The 14465-nt window shown below is 43.3% G+C and overlaps 1 protein-coding gene across 1 annotated transcript; it reads right to left on the bottom strand.

Annotated features, from left to right (window-relative positions):
- Positions 1–298: 298 nt before the first annotated feature.
- Positions 299–10674, bottom strand: LOC103770549 (nucleolar protein 4-like). Its single transcript, XM_008937814.1, has 4 exons — positions 10648–10674; positions 9717–9897; positions 5594–5674; positions 299–708 (listed from the first exon to the last, which is right to left on the bottom strand). Exons 1-4 carry the CDS (start codon positions 10672–10674, stop codon positions 515–517), a joined length of 483 nt encoding a protein of 160 aa, XP_008936062.1. The 3' UTR covers positions 299–514.
- Positions 10675–14465: the final 3791 nt, after the last annotated feature.

The raw sequence follows: 14465 nt of genomic DNA on the forward strand, positions 1-14465 counted from the left end.
ACAAAAAAATCTTCTCTTTTGTTTCGTTTTTTATAAAAATTACATTTTTTTAAAATACAAGATCCTTTTAATTGCAATTGTGCCCTGCAGCAACAGGACATTTGGCAACGTTTTGCCATATACTGCAGCTTTAAGTCCAATGAGTCAGTATCACATTCCACTAATATTGCACTTGGATCTTGAACCGTATTTTATTAAACCATCACAGCATCTTCTGTTTCCTCCACGTGTTAGAACGAGTTAATTTCTAGCCACTTTTTTTTCGATATTTATGCTGACACACTAAAACAAAAGCAAGAGGCTGGACACAGTAAAGTACCTCAGAAATACCAGAGGCCGAAGTTCACTTTGAAGCACCTGAACACATCACTTTATGGATCGAGAACAGCGTGGCGTTATGGTAACCAGCTCTCCTACGGGGCTGTGCAGGAACCGAAGCGTGTGCTCTGGGAAATCACAATGCCATTAGTGGAGACTCTGGGGGCAGAGCAGGCCGGTGGGAGGGGCCCGGGACTCAGTTCTGCTGCAGAATGAGGTTTTCCAGTTCGTCTGCAGAGCGCAGTAAGAAGGCGGCGGATTCCCGGTACCCGGCCACCAGCTGCCGCACCGCGTTGATCTCCGTGGGGCTCAGCTGGGGCCTAGAGCTCGAGCTGCTGGAGGATCCAGAGCTGCTGGCTAACTGCCTCTTCATACTGAGATCTGTTGGACCTGCAGAGAACAAAGGTACGGAAAAGAAGCTTCAGAACCCCTGGCAGGACGTTTTGCAGGTTTGTGGCTGCGAAAGCAGGGCAGCAAAATCTGTTCTCAGCTGAGTGCTGGCGAGAAGCGGCAGGAAAAAGGAAGGTGTGCAGTTAGCAGCTGTCCTGACAGGAACCACAGCAGTTTATATTTGCATATGATAGACACTTTCTAAGTTCTACTTATGTAACATGAGGGACAAGTCCACTGCCAGCTGAAAATTGCCCTCTGGGGGTTATCCCAACAGCATAAGCCACTTGCACCACAACGCTGCCCTAGGATTCGATGCTGGTGAGCAGGCAGAAGGTCCCTCTCCTGTCCTCCCCTAGCTCCAGCTGCCATGGTAGCCTCCAACACAACCATCCATCCATCACAATCAATCCTCCATCACTTGCAGGTTTTAGCACAGAATATCAAACTGAGCTTCTCTAGACATCTATTTTGATGTTTTGTGCTTCAATCAGCACGCAGCCAGATTGTGAATCCCTTGCAGACATAGACAAACGATCGTTCACTTGACTAGTCCTGATGCCATGTGATCACTTATATAAATAGCTGGTTGTGAATGAGGTTAGGCTGGTGACAATCTGTCTGCTACAGGGAGGAGCACACTATCATCTGGGGGGCCTGCATGCACCTGGCAATATAGAGCCAGGATCTTGCAAGGCCTGAACACTGACAGGAGAATCTGTGGCAACCACCACGTTGCACGGGCAGCTTGTACCAGTATGCTGAGCTCTGCTCATCAAAGAATGTTCTCAGCCTGTGCATGCTGCCTGCAGAGAACAGCACTGCTGAGGGCAGTCTGCATGTCACCAGGGTAGGCAAAAATCACCTGCCACCATCAAGTTCATCTCTGTGTGGAAGTTCCCTGGTCATTTGACCATAGCTATTAATCAGCTAAGATGTATGTAATTTTTTGTATTGAAAATTAAAATTTAGCATATTCAACTGCAGAATACAGAACACATCAATGGATACTCTAGACATTCTCCTAAATAATCCCACCAGAATCACCAGATTCAAAAACAGACTCACCACCTTGGGCACTAATGGAAAGAGATGTACTGAGTTCCAGGAGCCAAAGATTTGGTCATCAACCTTATTTTAATTTCTTTTATTTTTATGTTTATGCAGAGATATGGCTGAGACCCCAAAGAATGTGGCGATTGCCACGTCCCCACACTCACTGAAGTTGACAAAAATCTCCTCTTGAGTGAATGAAAAAGAGCTGGGACTATGAACAGAGACTACTTAATCAAAAAGGGTCCTATTAGATCTTATTTCCTCCTATGCAACAACCATGAGCACACTTAGCCTTACAACTGTATTATCCAGTTTTACATCAGCATAAAAGAACTGACTTTTAAATGACTTCCAGTGTAGAAAGGATAAATAAAGGACAATTAGCTCAGGGAATTTGTTTCAGTGTGACCGCACGCCACAGAGAAACAACCACAGTGTAAAGAAGCTCAGAGGATGTTTTTAAGCAAAATCTTTACCCAGGACAGAGAAAGGTACACAAATCATAAAGCCAGCCTGGACTGAATGGTTGTAAGAAGCCATTTCAGCCTCCTCTGCTGAGGTGGCAGTGAAAAAGCCACCACTGACATATTGAGGGCATTGTGCTCCATATGAGCCTACTTTAACTTTCACGTTCTTCCCTTGACTCTTATTTGTGTCGCAGAGGAAAACACAGAGCATGGCACTTTCTGAAACAAAACTGAAGGGCCTCACTTTAAATAGAACTATTTCCTTAGTGCACTTAACATTATTAAGCTGCCAGTTTTCACAGGAACAAGGAAGTGTATCCTTACACAGAGGGAAATCTGAATATTTTTGCAATGAATTTTGCAGTGTTCCTCCAAGGTGATGCTGCACACTTTAGCATATTGCTTCCTATCCTATAGTACTTCAGGACAGTTAAAAATCTTAATTCCAAGCATTATCAGATCCCACATTGTCTATAAGTGCAAGCAAAGATTAAGCATACATTGCAGAGATGAAGACAGGATACTTATTTTTATTTATGTCTCTTAGTGCTTACTATTATAACTCACAATTGTCACCTCCCATGTTTTTATAACAGCACAACGGTCTCTTAAGCAGTGGGCTAAACAAACTGCTGAAGACAGATCCTTCCTTCTACATTCCTTCAGAAGGCTGAAGTATTGTGCCTCTGCTTCTTGCCAAGGCCACCTGATTGACACTTCAACACAGGAATATTTTTGATTTGCCACCTCAGTCCAGTTACACAGACCTAATTTCCCTTTTGAGGTGAAATTGTTCTTGTTGGAACCACATCAAGCTGAATATGAGGACTCTGAAACCCCACTCTTCATGTGCTAGGCAATCATTTGTCATGTTAACTGCTAGGAATATCTGCCATTAAACACACTGCAGGACAAATGGCTTTTCTGTAAATTGCAAGACTTAAATGGAACTAGTCATTGCCTCATGCACTTCTCATTAGCAGCATGATTTATAACAAATTCCAAAATATGGGTCAGATGTAGATGTGCTGTTACTGATTGCTTAGACACCAGCAACTGTCTCAGCAAAAATCCCTTAAGAATTGTATGCTGTCATTGGGTAGCTACCAATCTTATAATTAACAACTACTGAAAGAATAATAAATGTGTCAATGACTCTCAAAATGGTTATCACTATTGCAGACCATAATTTTGAATTTAAAAAATATTTTTTAAAGCTATATGTGCTTAAGCATCTATGCTTCTACACTCTAATTAATGGTTAAGCAATCTGTTTTCATCAGTGAAAATTTAAAAAGCAGTGCCTCTTATTTATAGAAAAATACATTTGTCCATGCTTTGAACTCTCTCTTATGCATCTTTCCTATTGCTCCTATTCTCCTCTCCCCTTTTTCCCCATGAGTGCTTTAGAAATGAGTATGTACTAGATTCTCATAGACTCCAGTAAAACTAAGTAGAAACAGCTATCAAAGTATGCTACTTCTTCCAAATCAGATGTAATTATTATTGCAAGAATGTTTTATTATGATATTATGCATCTGTCAATGTTTCTCTTTCTCCTGCCTTCAGAGAGCAGATGTGCCTAAAACTATTGTTTCAAGTGCCATCAAGAAAATAGGGACTAATTAATTGGACTTTTAAGATTCTTTCTCCATTCTACTCCTTTTCCTCTGGAAAATGTACCTTCAGCTAGTTTGGATAGAAAACCTGCCATGCTGCCAGAGGAAAGAGAAGTCCAAACACAGAGGTACCTACAGCCACTGACCATCACACGTTTTCAACAATCAGCAAGCACACTGGTTTGTGATGAAATGATTGTGTGAGGTCCTCCAGTCATGTCTCCTGTCCACCACAGGAAATTAATTATGTGGCATACACTTGTCTTGCCTTAATGGCTGGCTCCTGAGCTTTGTGCAAAGGTAGAAAAGTAGGATACCGTTCAATATATCCACAGACATTCCATCTCCATTCCTATGGTGGAGGCAGACTAATACTTGCATATGCTATGTATCTGATCATTTGAAGAGAAAGAGGAAGGGGGAAGAAGAATGTGGGGATGATCTGAATATGGAATTTAGCCAGCATTTCCCAGTGAGAAATTCCCACCTTTGCCCCAACACTGGTCAAACTATTTAACTTCTCCCAACTGCACATTTTGCCTTTTTTAAATGGGACTAAACACACCCTCCCAGGTTCCTAAGTCTTTTATCAGTCTCGTGTCCCTTCATGGCCTGGATCCAACTCTGTTAGAGATGAGCTGATTTGTCTTTCCTCTCTCTCCTCTTCATTGTCATCAGGGCAACACTGAGAACATGGTAGACTGTGCAACAATCAAATCATGGAATTGTTTTGGTTGGAAAAGAGCTTTGAGATCATTGCATTCAACCGTTAACCTAACACCTCCATGCTGACCCCTAAAACATGCCCCTAAGTATCTAAGCTACACAGCTTTTAAATACATCCAGGGATGGTGACTCCACCACTTCCCTGGGCAGCCTGTTCCACAGCTTAACAACCCTTTCTGTGAAAAAGCTTTTCCTAATATCCAGCCTAACACTCCCCTACCTACACCCCCAGGATAATTTGAGGCCACTTCTCTTGTCTTAGCACTTGTTACTTCAGAGAAGAGACCAACTCCCACCTCCCTACAAGCTCTTTTCAGGTAGTTGTATAGAGTGGTAAGGTCTGAGATATAAAGAAGAGCTGTAGAGAGCAGCCACAGCAGAAGGGCCAAAGGGCTGATTTGCATGTGGGTAAGAGGCCAGGCTAAAGCAGGGCAGGGGTGCAGCAGGGAGATGTGAGCAGTGTGGTGGGAAAATCCTGTTCAGTCATGGGCAGCCATGCTGCAGGTAACCCAGTCAGCACCTTAAGGATTAGCTGTATACTGGACATCCTCAGCTGGAATGACTTTCTCCTGCTTTGTTCCCATGAAGCCTCTACTGATCAAGCAAATGCCAAGGCTTTACAGAAGGTCACACCTTCACCCAATGCAGAAATGAGGCACCCTCCATACTGTCATATGCAAAGGTGGGCAAGAGTGCTCAGCCCTCCTGTCCCCGTGGCCATGCTGACTGCTGGGGCTCAGCAGCACCAGCTACCCCACTCCCTCCAGCAGGGCTGCACTGCCTGAGCACCAGGAGGCAGAAGGGCCAAAGGAATGATTTGCACGTGGGTAAGAGGCCAGGCTAAAGCAGGGAGATGTGAGCAGTGTGGTGGGACTCTGGCCCCTACCAGCTGGACCATGGCACCGTTGGTCATGGTCTGCAGGCCCACCTGTGGGGGAGCAGGCTGAAAGAGAAGCCTGTCAGGGCTGAGGACTTGCTTGTGGTGTGACCAGATCTGGATTCAGTGGGAGGACTCACCTGAGCTGGAAGGGGACTGGACGTTTGTGGTGCCTGGGATGCAGTGCTGAGTTGTGGCTGTGGTGGAGGTAGGCTGCAGATCTGTGGAGAGAAACAGAGACATAACAGTTGCTTTGTCTTACCACAACACGAGGGCATGTCCTGCATGGCCAGTCTGCCATCAAGTCTGAAACACCCTCTCTTTTTACACATACAAATGGAAATGACTGACATTTCTGCCTAGAAAACCAGGCAACAATGCAGAAGAAAGTGCCCTAAATCATCTCCAGGAAACCCAGCAATGGCAGCAGAAACATTCTCCACACCTCTCAGGGAAAATGGATGTCAGGAAATGCAGTGGCTGAGGAGAACAAGGCTCTGACAAGCCCACCTTGGCTTCAGAGAATGCTGACAGCTGACAGTCATTAGAAGAGGGCAGATGGTGACCCACCAGACAGAAACACGTGGGGAGACAAGGTGATCCCACCCTGTCAGGAGAGGCTCAGGCAGCATGCAGGGACTTCAACAGCTTCTGGTGGCAGCAGGAGATTTTGCTGCCCACAGAGCAGCCTGTCTCCTGTCCTCACCCTCCTGCCCTCAAGCTGGGCATCCCTCCAACCTTGGTCCAGGTGTGATGGAGCAGGGCCAGCTGAAGCCTCTGTAGCTGGCAAGCATATATTTTGTTGACACCTACTGGGCCACTCCTCCTTGGAGATTCTCCATTCAGTTCTGTAGCAGGAACTGCACTAGCCTTAAAAAAGAGAGCCATGGAAATCCACCCTTCTCAAACAGCAGCTCTCCTTTAACATCCACAAGAATCAAGGACAATGTGCTGAAAGGCTTCTCCCCAGACCATGTGCAGGCTGAGAGAGGGTCTGTAAACCCACAGACTGCTAGGTGGTGGGGTGAAGCCTTCCAGCTGAGATGGCTTGGCCTGCAGGGTTTAAAAGCAGCAGGGAAAGCGACCTTGGTGCTGTAAGCCCAAGCCTGTTCCTGCTGTGCTTTTTTCCTGCCCACAATAAAGGAGAGGTCACAGCACAAGCTGTGTGGCATTCTGCTTGCTCATACTGAGCAGTTGCATGAAAGCTTTCCTCATACAGTTGTGTAAGGAGCTAATTATGGTTCTGCAATTAGCCATGTGGAAGGAGAGGCTGAGGAGGGAAGCACTGCAACAGCAGGCACAGAGAGGTCCCTGAGCCAGAGCCACCAAACAGCTGGGTGAGCAGACAGCTAAGCCTCTAAGGTGGGACCAGAGTAGGGATGAACTTTATAGGGGAGGAAATAACCAAATTAAATGAGTCACAGCATACAAAATACACACATCAGTTGGATTACTAGATAGGAGAGATAATTGGGCATAGTTTTTTTATATTACTGTGGGGGAAGATCCAGAAATAGGTATTGAAGTAGTGTGTTTTAGTTAGCTTTTGCAACTTCTTTTTCTTCTGTTTTAGCAGATACACAAAACCAGATTGTATTTGTTTATACACACACACTAACTGAGGTGTATATTTATTTTTACACTAGGAGAACATTTGTGAATGTGGTAAGAACATTTGAAGGGTTACTAAACTGAAAAGGAAATGCATTCCTAAATTACTTCTTAGGTCCTGAAAACAATTTGTGAGCCAATATCCTGTTCTCTAGAGAAGAAACTCATTAACCATCACAACAGCCTTGCATATGTTTGGAGCAAGAGTCTTTGAAACAGAGTGATGATTGCAGACTGTCCTGTGAGGTCTGTCAGGAGGGCAATGGTTACCCCTCACAGCTGCCACTCCAGCCACTCCTCTTAGTCTACAAATGAAAAAGCAAATATCCATGGGCTTAGGGAGGATGGAAGATCCCAAAGAACTGGCCCCTGAGTTCTCCCATTTCTCAGTTCAGGAAAACAGCTAATGGAGCCAGAGCACCTTACCCTCAATAGCCAAGAGATAATTAGGTGGGCTACTGATTTCCTTTTGTGTCAATGAAACCAAGACATTGATGGAGTTGCCTTTCCACAACTTTCCTAATGATCTTCCTGAAATGCCAGGTGAGTCACAGATCAGCAATCAGATAGAATTGTAGCACCAGCAACTGTTTCCCAAGTGCTGGCACACAGATCTTCAGTTTGTGGAGCTGCTTTGGATCCTGTAGGATCCCCATGGAGAAGACAGACACCTTTGCACAATGCTCCAGCTGTGGACAGCCATCTGGGAGAGAGGTGATGGTTTACTAGTCTTCCAAAGTAAGGGGACATACAGACCAAATTTTCCAGTGCAGGTGGAGAAAGGCAAGGAGGAAGAAGTGTTTGAGCATATGTCAATATGGAACCTGTAAGTATCCACTGGTCCCTTCCCCCCAGTGATGCTACAGAGGGAAATGAAGTGCACTGCACAGTTCCCTGCCTGTGTGAGCTGTGCAGCACCTGGCAGTTCCTGAATAACCACTGCTTGTCCTGCAAAACCCACCTTGGGCTTTAATTGTGAAAAAACACTGAAGTCCTCTATGTTAAAGGTACAAAAATACCCTGTTGCTTCTAATCAGAAAGCAGCACTAGCTTATGATGTTGAATACGTTCCTCATTTTTTAAAATTGCATGCTGAAGTGACAGTATTTTTGACTAAATCTCACAATTCACTGAAAAATGGGGGGTTGTGAAAATGTATCCTATTACAAGAGGCTTGAAGAGAAGAACAAATACACAAACCAGTTGTGATTCCTCACAGTTTAAGATTATGTAAAACAGGACAATTCTGATGGCTTCTGCTGACATATAACACACGAGGAGTTTAATCTCGCTCTTAGCTGGGTGAAAGAGTAAATGCCAACTCTTTTCAGTGGGAACTGGCTCAGATCTTCTCTGGCCACAATGTAAAAGACAATAGGAAAGTTCTTGTACATTTTCCCAAGAAACCAGATTTCCAGGGCTTGTCTTACTCTTATGACAATATTTGCTCAGAGATCATGTTCAGTTCCTCAGATGTGTTTTTCATGCATATGGAAACCATTGTAATCATCATTCACTCTCTTCAGGGCAAAAGACTTCTGACAACTAAAATATTACCTTTTTAATGCCTTTTGAAAACTTAATGCAAATCATTCACAGACCTCAGAGGACTTTGGGGGTGAGGGATGAAGAAGCAGACATGACTGAAGGTCACCAGGACAGCACATACCAGTATCTCCTTGCAGGCTGGACAGACCTGACTTGTTTTGAATATTGCTTAGCATGTTGAATCTATCTTGCCTAAGTCAGCCCTTCTACCTGAAGCAGCACTCTCCTCAGCCACAGAGGGATCAGCCAGGACAAACCCCAGGGATTTCTCTATCCTCTGAGGCATTTAAAAAATACTGTTCTTGGAGGCTGTCTGACAGATGGACAGTACACTTACAATCAGAACAGGCAAGCTTTTTCCTCAGCTCTGAATTTTTATGAAATCAACACGAGGGCTTATTTAAAACAAATAATACAAATCACTTACATTTGTTTGTTAAAAAAAAAGAGCTTGTTAATGTAAGAAGAAAGGCATTGTCTAAATTATTGACATTGTCTAAAAATTGTTGTCTAAATATGACACCACTGTTTTTTTCAGAGGGGCATACAGCCTCATGGTGACACATAATTACCTGCATCATTTTTAATTGGAGGATAGATGGATATGCTGATTTCTCATTTAACACTTGGTATGCCAGTTCCTTATGTGCAGCAAATTAAAATTGCTAGAGAGACCATGGGAGGAATCTAGGTCAATTCATTTCTGTTACAAAAGATGGAGGTCAGTGTTTGCAAACTCCAGCCAGAGATACTGATGGCCTCATTTTGTGATCAGTATGGGAAAGGACAAGAATGACAGGGCAGGTCCTCATAAAGTCATACAAATCGACTGAAGCTCTAACCTGGCACTTTTTTACTCAGCTTTGTTAGAGGCTTCAGGTTCAGACTCTCCCTGTTGTGAATTAGTCCCTTGAAACTGAAAGGAGACTGGCGTGCAGCGAGCAAGTATTTTGCTCAGCAGTAGCTGTTTGTGGGACTGTGTTCCTGCTCGTTAGCTGATAATAGCCTATGGGTACTGAACCCTTGGACTACCTTTCTGTACAGCAGGGGGAAACGTACACACGAGCACATACACACAGAGGCCCATTCTGTAAGGCAACTCACCACTGCTAGAAGCATCGTTGAGATTTAGCAGCCCACCTCCGAGCCCTCTGTAACTATGGTAACTGTAGGTCCCGTTGCCATTGATGTACAACACCTCCTGTGTGCTGGAAACAGCTGATGTTGAGTAAGTGACCTGGGCTGCCTCCTGTTTGTACTGCTTGTCAGCTGGAGCAGCCTCGTCCTGCAAAAACAAGGAAAGGGTTTGAAGCTTTGTTAGGCTTTATCTTGCGTGAGAGGGTCTTTCTCTTCGTTAGGATTCCACATCTATTGCTTTCAGAAAAGTATAATACGTGTTAAACAAGCACAGATGTGTTTCTGGCTGACCAAATATCAGCTGAAAAGAAACAGTGGAAATGTGCAAGAATACAGGTTTCCTACAAATCTGAGAATATTCATTGATTTGTGCTCCACAAGCCAACCATACTGTTTCTCAAAGGAGAAGATGCATCCTCTCACCCTGAAGAGCTCACAAGCTGCAAAACCCAACTCTGTCCAGGAAGAGCATGAGAAAGGACAGAAAAAAGCCATTACTCTCTGACTGCAGGAGTGACTCTTCTGAGCCAGAGATTCCTGTCTTGATAAGCCAAACCAATACAGAATGCACCAGCTACTCTGATGTATCAGCCTCAGAAATGACAGAAGGAATAGAGGAATGGAATAAAAAACCATTTTCTGTGTGTGCAGAGGGCTGAGTGTCCATCCCCACAAGGGCCAAGTGGTATGGATGCCTCTAAGAACATGACTCATAAGCATTTCTTTGTTATCTGTGTATGAGCAGTGACTGTACACCACAAAGTCCCCTCAGTGCTCCCTGGTTGCCTCTTAGGTGCTTGGATAATATTTGACAGGATTTGACACAAGGGCTCTCCACTTTTCCCTTGAAGGAGATCATGTCTGAGGTGAAAGTGCATTTCTCCCCACCTCCACTTACCTCATAGAGCACCTCACCTCCACCCATGATCACAGAACACCCCTGTAGCAACTTTAGTAATGACCCAGGTGAAAAAAAACAAAGGCATCAAGAGATTTAATGTGGTTTTAGTAGCTGGAAACAAAGAAAACTATCAGTGAGTGACTGCTCAGCCCACCACAGGGACCTGAGTGCCAGAATTTCTGAGTTAGTCTAAAAATGTCTCTGAATTTTTCCTTTGTTTCTTTCAACTTGTAGATTTTTTTTTTTTTAATGGGCCTGATTCTACACTCTGATGAAAATATATTTCAGTGATTTCAAATAAAATGAATCTACAGAAGATCATTATTTTACAAAATAGAGATGAGAATGTTTGCAGACCTTTCAGAAAACAAATGGAAAATGGTCTGCTAGAATTATCTCCCCTTTGTGTATCATTTTGTCCATTTTATGGCTTTCTTTTCTGCACAACCACCTCACAGTTGCTAAATATACCAAACTTATTAAGAATGCTATAAAATCTCATTTTTTACAGTGTTTACTTAAAAACAAGAATGCATGTACCAGCACAGAGGGACCAAACAGTTCAAACAGTCTCTGTGTGGAAGCAAAAAGGGTTCTGAGGCAGCTTTCCTGATTGCATTAGGAACAGTCTTAAGTTCCTTAAGTCTTAAGTAAGATGCTACCAACTTTTCTGAGATGAAGATAGCTCAGTCTTGTGGATATTTATTGGTGAAAGAGACTTGGGCACAATTGAGATGACTCAGGAGGTGGTGTAAATATATATATATTATTAACAAAAATTTTAATATTTAATATGGAACAGTGAACCATCAGATAATTAATTCCATAAACAATCAGAATGAGGCCTCTTGGGTACAGATATGAGCTGAGGCAAAGCTTTGCATTTTTTAAGAGAGCTGGCCAAAGTGATCTCCTATGCATTTTCTCAAGTAATAATAGGCTCAAACAAAGGGCCAAAATGGCAATGTAATTTTGCCAGGAATTCAAATTTAATATTATTTACTTTTTATCTCCAAAGGTCATTGCTGTCTCTTATATGAGAAAATGTATTATATTCTCTGAGAAAATATTCATAAGCTATAAAATAAAGTTCTATCTTGGCAACAAAGCTTAACGTTATTGTCCAAACCTTTAACACCCTCAAGGCTGAGATGTTCTGTATCCTCAGGTCTAAACTAGATATTTCCTGCCATAGCCTCACTCAGAGCCTCATCTTTTTCTCATGAAGATCAGTAGGGGATCTTTGCAAATTTATTGACTGGACTGTGTTCAAGGGGTGTAGTGCAGAGAGGACTAACTCCTACAGCTGAGCAGAGTACCTGAGGGCCTGTCTCCTTACCCTCACTGTCTGGAACCCACAAATTTGCTGTTCCTAAATGTGTGTCCTCCAGAGCCCTTCTGAAGAAGGCAGAAAATGTGGGATGTGAGGTCTTTGCTAGAGGTGGTGAGGAGGGCATCTGAACTCAGAGCTGCCATCTCCTAGCAACCAGGCTCAAAGTAAAACTGCAGTGGGAGTCATAGCTGAAGCTGTGCCACTGTTTGGAAAGAAATGCACAGTTCACAGGGCTACAGAGATGGCAAACAAGAAGGCAGCATGACTCAGTTCCCTCAGAGACGTGCTGCCCCGGGAGGCTTCCAGCCCTGCTCCCTTCCAGCTACTCCCCAACACAAAACTCACAAGCTGCTCCGAGGTTGGGAATCTGAGGCTGGGGCTGTGCTGCCAAAGGGGGATCTTTGTACCAAACTGGTCACAGCCCTGTGCACCGTGGGCTGGGGACTGAGCTGGAGCCCAGGAATCCTGCTGGGGAAGGCACTCCTGGAGAGGTGAAAGGGCTTGAGAAGGATGCTGAGCCCAGAGCTCCAGGTTCTGCCTGTGAACTTTAATCTCCTGACCACTGTACAAAAGGTGGCTTCCTCTAAATATTACAAACATTTTTAAAGAGCAGACCAATCACCTATACCTAAATGATGAATAAGCTGCCATACATTTCAGACCCAGATTCTGGCCCTTGTCTAAATGCTTCAGGATGACTAAATGTAGAAGCAGGGCAGGATTTTTAGTGAGCACTTTCTGAGCAGGCTCTGTTGTCAGCCCTACTGGCAGGCTTATGACCTATTAGCCTTGTCCCAGGGGGTGGGTGTTACCTCTCACACGTTCATCTGGGATTTAAGCATTTTTCAGACATGTTCTGTACTTCAAAAGGCAAAACTGTGTCCTTTTTCCTTGCAGCCACACCAAGGATAAAGAAAGCAGGCTCTCTTCTTCAGGAGAGAGAGAACATGAATATCACATTCAATTTTCTATACTTGAGATTTGATCTGCACAGATTCATTCTCTTCTTTCTTTTCATCTTAATTGCCTTTGCTTTTACATTAATGTAGAAATCAAACATAGTGTTCCAGAACAGAGATGTTTTTAATATTCTGTGTTAGTGGTTCAGCACTGCTTATTTCCCCCTGTATTATGTTCACACTGGAAAGGTTTAGTAATTTCTTTAAAATGTTAATTAAAAAAAAATCTGTAACAAGTAACTATTTATTAACATGTTTGACCTAACTACCTGGAACACACACTGTTGTAATTTGTAACAAATTTATAAAACCTGTGAGGTATTAACTATTTTTAAACTATTTAGAATTTACTTTAAATCGTTATAAACAAGATGCAGATAAAACATTTGTCCATCTAGAATTTGACTTATTCCATCATCCTGCACGTGGCAATGGAAATAAGTAATCTCTCTAACAATATTCCTCTTCTGCATTTATTTTTGAGAAGTAATTTAAGTCTTGAGCATATCTGGAAAATGATGGAAATTGTAGAAATGCAAAAATACCTTTCAGGTACAAATGCATGCTGAAATACAAAGCTATCTGTTCACTTGAAAAAGTGGAAGCATGAAGTACATCCTGGGATCCTCAACTCCATATATACCAGAGATACCTATGTCTCAGTTTTATGTCCAGGTCTGTTAGTAGGAGAACACAATTTTTTCCTTAAAAGAGCAGAGAGAAGCAATTTATTTTATTTTTAATCATGGAAGCAATGAAGTAACCCTTTAGGGACGGTACATTCTAAGAAAAGATTTCATGAACTATTGCATGACCTGTATATTGAAGAAACCTGCTCTGCTCTGGCTGGTATTCCGAGCAGCTAGTGAATAGCCTAGCAGGAAATATCATCCACAGCAACACAGATGCCAGTGCAGAATGTCACAACCATGGTACAAAGAGCAAGGCTCACTGGCAATGTCCCTGCCTCCCGTTCCCCATGCTGGTGGAGGCACAGAATACACTTTTCTTTACAAAAAGTCTGCTCATCATGGAAGCAACTCTTGGAAGGTACCATTGCTCCTTTCTGTTCCCCACCTCCTTCGTCACCACCAAAATAATACAAAAAAGAAGTAATGGCTTGTTAAAGTAAAAAGCCCTGGGGCAAGTGCTGCACTGAGTTTTGATCCCAAATATACACACCTCAGACACTTTGTGTATTCCCATTAGGGGCGAGCGGTGCTATTGCCTTGGCTGCACAGTGAGCAACAGGCTACTAAAAATTGCAAATCTAAATAGAAATCCCAAAAGGGAGTGTGCATGCAGCCCAACTCACATGGACAATGCTAGCTGGCCATAAAGCTAACAAAAGCTCTGCAACAAGAACATAAAAGGTAACAATCCAAAAATGGCAGAGAGGGGAACATGCATTTTATTCCTCCTTCCGTGAAATGCAGTGACTACCAGACTGACAAATTAACTCTGAGAACAGCAGCTCTTAACTGCCCCTATGTCAAGGTGACTTTTTTCCCCACTTAGTTAAA

Source organism: Merops nubicus, unplaced genomic scaffold, assembly GCF_000691845.1.
Source record: "Merops nubicus isolate BGI_N331 unplaced genomic scaffold, ASM69184v1 scaffold8343, whole genome shotgun sequence".
NCBI classification, from domain to species: domain Eukaryota; kingdom Metazoa; phylum Chordata; class Aves; order Coraciiformes; family Meropidae; genus Merops; species Merops nubicus.